General features: G+C 51.8%; 1 protein-coding gene across 1 annotated transcript; it reads right to left on the reverse strand.

Annotated features, from left to right (window-relative positions):
- Window positions 1–220: 220 nt before the first annotated feature.
- On the reverse strand, window positions 221–1,376 carry LOC310887781 (olfactory receptor 14C36-like; the record flags this gene model as incomplete). Its single annotated transcript, XM_083813946.1, has 1 exon — window positions 221–1,376. The coding sequence occupies exon 1, from the start codon at window positions 1,175–1,177 to the stop codon at window positions 221–223; it is 957 nt and encodes a 318-aa protein (XP_083670072.1). The 5' UTR covers window positions 1,178–1,376.
- Window positions 1,377–7,068: the final 5,692 nt, after the last annotated feature.

Raw genomic sequence — 7,068 nt, forward strand, 5'->3', positions numbered from 1 at the left:
CATCGACTCACAGTGTTAAATGCACATTTATACAGCCTCCATATGGGACAGAAGAAGTTCATTCATTCACAGCAGTGGGGGGAATCCAAATATTTATGTACAAATGCAAGGAACAGGAGCAGTAATAATGAGAAAAAAAAAAAAAAAAAGGAAAAATATATATATAATAATAATGAGAACAAACAAAACAGAAGCTTGGAAGGTGATGTACTTAGATTCATTATTGGATAGTGAAGGGATATTTATAAGTACTGTAAAACATCCCCCAAATCTGTCTCCTAACTGCAGCCTTGAGCTCCCTGTTTTGAATGCTGTAGATGAGGGGGTTCACTGCTGGGGGCACCACCGAGTACAAAACTGCTAGCAAAAGGTTGAGGGATGGAGAAGAGATGGAGGGGGGCTTCAGGTAGGCAAATATGCCAGTGCTGATGAACAGGGAGACCACAGCCAGGTGAGGGAGGCATGTGGAAAAGGCTTTGTGCCGGCCCTGCTCCGAGGGGATCCTCAGCACAGCCCTGAAGATCTGCACATAGGACAGCACAAGGAAAACAAAACACCCAAATAATAAACAGACACTAACCACAAGAAGCCCAACTTCTCTGAGGTAGGCATCTGAGCAGGAGAGCTTGAGGATCTGGGGAAGTTCACAGAAGAACTGATCCAGGGCATTGCCTTGGCAGAGAGGAAGTGAAAATGTATTGGCAGTGTGCAGCACAGCATAGAGAAAAGTACTGCCCCAGATAGCTGCTATCATGTTGACACAAGTTCTGTTGGCCATTGTTGTCCCATAGTGCAGGGGTTTGCAGATGGCAATGTAGCGGTCATAGGCCATGATGATGAGAAGATAAAACTCTGCTGCGACAAAGAGAACAAAGAAAAAGACCTGGGTAGCACAGCCTGCATAGGAAATGGTAGTGGTATCCCAGAGAGAACTGGCCATGGCTTTGGGAACAGTGGTGGTAATAGTGCCCAGGTCAAGGAGGGCGAGGTTGAGGAGGAAGAAGTACATGGGGGTGTGGAGGTGGTGGTCGCAGGCTACAACGGTGAGGATGAGGCCATTGCCCAGGAGGGCAGCCAGGTAGATGCCCAGGAAGAGCCCGAAGTGCAGGAGCTGCAGCTCGCGCGTGTCTGCGAATGTCAGGAGGAGGAACTCATTGGGGAAGGTGCTGTTGGACATTTGCTGCCTCTGGGCAGGGTTGCCTGTCCATGGAGGAAAAAAACAGAGACAAGTTAGAGAGACTATTTTCAGCAAAATTCATGTTTTCTCCCACAGAATTTACCCTTCCCTGAGATGAATGAGGAATGAGTGAGCTCCTTCTTCAACTCTCCCAACTGGATGATAGCCTGCCTGACAGTTTAATATGAAGCTCGGGCACCTTATTCCCAAGAAGACACCCTCAGGGCAGGGCCCCAACAGACTCTATCAGAACAGAAGCTTACACCTACCTGCACCCCAGACAAAGAGAGTAGGAGAACCACACACAGGTGGGGAAATAAGAAAGAATACCAAAATTCTCCAAACAGCTGACAGAGAGAAAGGCTGATGGGCATGCAGGGAAGCCTTCAGGTTACCAAGCTTGCATGCCACCTATGGAAGTGACACTGCAGGGCAGGGACTCTTACAATACTGATCACTGGGTATCACCTTGCAGGACACAGGCTCCTCTCCTCTTCTGGAGGTCCAGCTGAGGAGCAGGTGGCTCATGCCCTAAAGCCCCTGAGGGCAGAAGCTGTGCTGGGTGGCAGAGGAGAGCAGGGGTTTGCTGCAGAGAAGGTGCCTGCACTGCAGACCTGGCAGGCAGTACCTGTATCCCCCCTTCCTTGGTGTTTCGGGCAGCAGCTCCCTCTCCCTCCCTGCCCACGTCTCTGCTGCCTGGAGCTGTCCCTGCTGGCAGCTGCTTCCCTGTCCCCACATCTCATCCCTGCCATTGCTCACAGACCCCGTCCCACCTGCTGTGTGCTCAGCTCTGCCCTGCAGACACCTCTTGTCCGAGAGCACTTTTCAGGGACAACTCCCCATGTTCAGTGGCTAAGGATCAGCTCTGAACTAACAGGAGGTAACTAGAACTGGTGACACAGGGCTTTCATAATAATATAGAAATAAATTCCCATCTCCTACTGCCACCCTGCAAAGCAAGAGGAGATATCGCAAAATATAAAATGCTTCCCTTCAAGTATCCCTTGCTCTGACCTCTAAGTTGAGGAGTTCACTCTGAGCTGTTCTGGGGGTGCTGTAGATCTATGAGCAGCCTGCCCCAGGCAGCAGCCTCTGGGCACCAGCAGGACCCTGCCCTGCCATGTCCTGCCTTGCCCCAGGGACTCCTTCCACCCACAGCTTCTCCCTGCAGCACCCTGGACATCTCCCCAGGCAGGCTGAGTGCTGAGCCTGGCAGGCGGCAGAGGCCCTGCCCCGGCACACAGCCCCTGGGGCACAGCAGGGACCCTGCTCTGCACCACAGCCCTGGCCACCCCTACCTGCACCCCGGCTGCACAGCCTGCAGCCAGCCACATGAGAAAGAACCCTCATCTCCTGTCCTTCTGTCAGCTTTGGCAGGTAATCCCTGCTCTGGAACTTGTATTCTCCTCTTATTCAAAAAAAAGTCTGAGAGTTCTCCTAGAAGACCCCAGAGGCTGTGGGATTTGCCAGCAACTCTGTAGATGGCACCAGGAACAACAGCTGCGTTGCCCTGCAGCCAGACACTTACCCTGTTCAGGGCTGGGAAGATTTCTCCTGCAGTGAGCTCTCAGCAGCCCCCCTCCACACTGCCTTTAACATCTCCCTCCCTTCTCTCAGCCGCCCTTGTCCCCTGCAGGCAGTGCCCCCAGCCCTGCTGCGCTGTGCAGAGGAGCTGCTCCTGGGCAGAGCTGTCTCTCTGCAGCGCTGCCCGCTTGCCAGGAGCTCTCCTTGGGCCCAGGAGCCCGGCCCTGCTCAGCTGCAGAGGGAGCTCTTCCCCTGGGTCTCCAGGAGAATCAACTTTGAAACAGACTGAAGCAGTCACTGTTTTTCCTTCTCTGAGCTGGGGATGGACAATTGCTTCCAGTGGTGTCTTTTCCCCTAATTGAAAATAAGAGTTTGGCATGAGAATTATCTTTTCTTGTCCCACTGTGAGATCGGACACCCACAAAGTTGCAGGCAGGCTGCATCCCATCACTTCCAAGCACTTGTTGATACTCAGGGAGATGACATTTTTCATAGAAACTGAAATCCCTCTGCCTACATAAGCTACACAACCAATTGCTGGCCTGCAGGATCACCATATCATAGAATGCTTTGGGTCTGGAGGGACCTTAAAGACCATCTAGTTCCAACCCTCCACCATGGGCAAGGGCACCTGCCACTAGACCTGGCTGCTCAAGGTCCCATCCACCCTGGCCTTGAACACTACCAGGGGGGTGAGGCATCCACCACTTCTCTGAGCAACCTGTTCCAGTGACTCGCTTTTTTTTTTTTCCTTTTTTAAGCTGTTGCCCCTTTTCCTACTGCTACACTCCCTGATAAAGAGTCTCTTCCCATCTCCTGTTTATCTCCCCCTGTTCTCTTAAGGAGGGGGAAGGAGAGAGTGGCCGTGTGTGTGGGGTACTTGGCTACTTCCTGGGGATAATCCACAACGCATCCAGGGACACAGACCTGACCGTCAAGTGATAAAGTAGGCAGTGAAGGGAACCAGACATGGTCAGTCACACTGACTGGTGAGAGCATGGGAGAGAGAGGAAATGTTTATTTCAGGGAGGTTATCTGATTAGGGACCTTTTAAGATGAGAAACCAAGGGAAAGGGGGGAATGCTGGTAAGAAGCTTGTCCTATGAAGACAGCCTGTGGACTGCTGGGTAGTTTGCAGAAAAGAAGGCTGAAGGGTGACCTCGTTGCTCTCAATAACTTCCTTAGGAGGGGAAGTGGAGAGGAGGGTACTGGTCTCTTGTCCCTGGTAACCAATGGCAGGACATGTGGGAGAGGCACAAAGCTGCATCAGGGGCTGTTCAGACTGGGCATTAGGAAAATTTTCTGTACTGTGAGGGTGGTCAGACACCGAAATGGGCTTTCTAGAGACCTGGTTGATGTTCTGTGACTGTCAGTGTTCAGGAGGCATTTGGATCATAGAAACATAGAATCAAAGAATGGCTTGGTGAGGAAGAGAACTTAAAGATCACCCAGTTCCAAGCCCCCTGCCATAGGAACTCACTAGATCAGGTTACCCAGTGCCTCAGCCAGCCCGGTGTTGAACACTTCCAGGGATGGGGCATCCACAACCTCTCTGGGCAACCTCTTCCAGTGCCTCACCACCCTCTGAGTGAAGAATTTCCTCCTAACCTATAATCTAAATCTCTCCGCTTTTAGTTTGAAACCATTCCCCCTTGTCCTCTCATTATCTGATTGAGCAAGGAGTCTCTCTCCGTTTTTTTAAAAGCTCCCTTTAAATACTGAAAAGGAACAATGAGGTCCCCCGAGAACCTTCTCTTCTGTAGGCAGAACAGCCCCAGCTCTTTCAGCCTTTCTTCGTAGAAGAGATGTTACAGCCCTCTGATCAACTTCATGACCCTCTTCTGGACCTGTTAACAGGTCAACATCCTTCTTGGGCCGGGGACCCCAGACCTGGACACAGTATCCCAAGTGGGGCCTCACAAGAGCAGAGTAGAGGGGGACAATCACTTCCCTCGACGTGATGGCCAGTCCTCTTTTGATGCAGCCCAGGATGCTGCTGGCCTTCTGGCCTGCAAGTGCCCGCTGCCGGCTCTTGTCAAGCTTGTCATCGGCCTCCGTTCTGCTCAAGAAAGGGGGTATGGTGGGTACACACCACGTGTCACCTAATGGTTTTACCTGCATGACCATGGAGAGGACATGAGAAAATGGGATGGGAAATCTACCTTGACCCTAGAGGCATGGGTATGTGAGCTGCAAGGTAAAACAACGGCCAAAGGGGGGTCTTCTGAGAAAATTGCTGTTCCCATTTCACAGAATCACAGAATCACAGAATCACAGAATCGTCTAGGTTGGAAGAGACCTCCAAGATCACCTAGTCCAACCTCTGTCCTAACACTAACAAGACCTCCGCTAAGCCATATCACTAAGGGCTACATCTAAACGTCTTTTAAAGACCTCCAGGGATGGCGACTCAACCACCTCCCTGGGCAGTCCATTCCAATGCCTAACAACCCTTTCAGTAAAGAATTTCTTCCTAACATCCAACCTAAACCTCCCCTGGCGCAACTTTAGCCCATTCCCCCTCGTCCTGTCACCAGGCACGTGGGAGAATAGACCAACCCCCACCTCTCTACAGCCTCCTTTAAGGTACCTATAGAGAGCAATGAGGTCTCCCCTGAGCCTCCTCTTCTCCAGGCTAAACAACCCCAGCTCCCTCAGCCGCTCCTCGTAAGACTTGTTCTCCAGACCCCTCACCAGCTTCGTTGACCTTCTCTGGACTCTCTCCAGCACCTCCATGTCCTTCTTGTAGTGAGGGGCCCAAAACTGAACACAGTACTCGAGGTGCAGCCTCACCAGAGCCGAGTACAGGGGGACAATCACCTCCCTAGACCTGCTGGCCACACTGCTTCTGATACAGGCCAGGATGCTGTTGGCCTTCTTGGCCACCTGAGCACACTGCTGGCTCATATTCAGCTGCCTATCAACCAGCATTCCCAGGTCCTTCTCTGCCAGGCAGCTTTCCAACCACCCATCTCCCAGCCTGTAGCGCTGCTTGGGGTTGTTACGCCCCAGATGCAGGATCCGGCACTTGGCCTTGTTGAACTTCATACTGTTGAACTCAGCCCATTGGTCCAGCCTATCCAGATCCTCCTGCAGAGCCTTCCTTCCCTTGACCAGATCGACACATGCACCTAACTTGGTGTCATCTGCAAACTTACTGAGGGTGCACTTGATTCCCTCATCCAGGTCATCGATAAAGATATTAAAGAGGACTGGCCCCAGGACTGAGCCCTGGGGGACTCCACTAGTAACTGGCCTCCAACTGGATTTGGCTCCATTCACCACTACTCTTTGGGCCCAGCCATCCAGCCAGTTTCTAACCCAACGAAGTGTACACCAGTCCAAGCCATGAGCAGCCTGTTTCTTGAGGAGAATGCTGTGGGAAACGGTGTCAAAAGCCTTACTGAAGTCAAGGTAGACCACATCCACAGCCTTCCCCTCATCCAGCAAGCGCATCACTTGGTCATAGAAGGAGATCAGGTTCGTCAAGCAGGACCTACCTTTCATAAACCCATGCTGACTGGACCTGATCGCCTGGTTGCCCTGCAAGTGCCACATGATGACATTCAAGATAATCTGCTCCATGAGCTTCCCTGGCACTGAGGTCAGACTAACAGGCTTATAGTTCTCCGGGTCTACCCTCCGGCCCTTCTTGTAGATTGGCGTCATGTTTGCTAGCCGCCAGTCGACTGGGACCTCCCCTGATAGCCAGGACTGCCAATAAATGATGGAAAGTGGCTTGGCCAGCTCCTCCGCCAGTTCGCTCAGTACCCTCGGGTGGATCCCATCCGGCCCCATCGACTTGTGTACATCCAAGTGCTGTAGCAGGTCACCAACCATTTCCTCATGGATAGCGAGGGCCACATCCTGCTCCCCATCCCCTTCCACCAGCTCAGGGTACCAGGTATCCAGAGAATAACCGGTCTTGCCGCTAAAGACTGAAGCAAAGAAGACATTGAGCACCTCAGCCTTTTCCTCATCTTTTGTAACTAAGTTTCCCCCCGCATCCAGTAAAGGATGGAGATTCTCCTTAGTCCTCCTTTTTGTGTTGATGTATTTGTAAAAATGTTTTTTGTTATCTTTAATGGCAGTAGCCAGATTGAGCTCCAGATGAGCTTTGGCCTTTCTAATTTTGTCCCTGCACAGCCCCGCAACATCCTTAGAGTCCTCTTGAGTAGCCCACCCTCTTTTCCAAAGATTATAAACCCTCCTTTTTCTCCTAAGCTCGAGCCACAACTCTGTTCAGCCAGGCCAGTCTAGTTCCGTGTCGGCTCGTCTTTGGGCACGTGGGGACAGACCGCTCCTGAGCCATTAAGATTTCCTTCTTGAAGAGTGCCCAGCCTTCCTGGACTCCTTTGCCCTTCAGA

This window comes from Anser anser (assembly GCF_964211835.1).
Source record: "Anser anser genome assembly, chromosome: 29".
NCBI lineage: Eukaryota > Metazoa > Chordata > Aves > Anseriformes > Anatidae > Anser > Anser anser.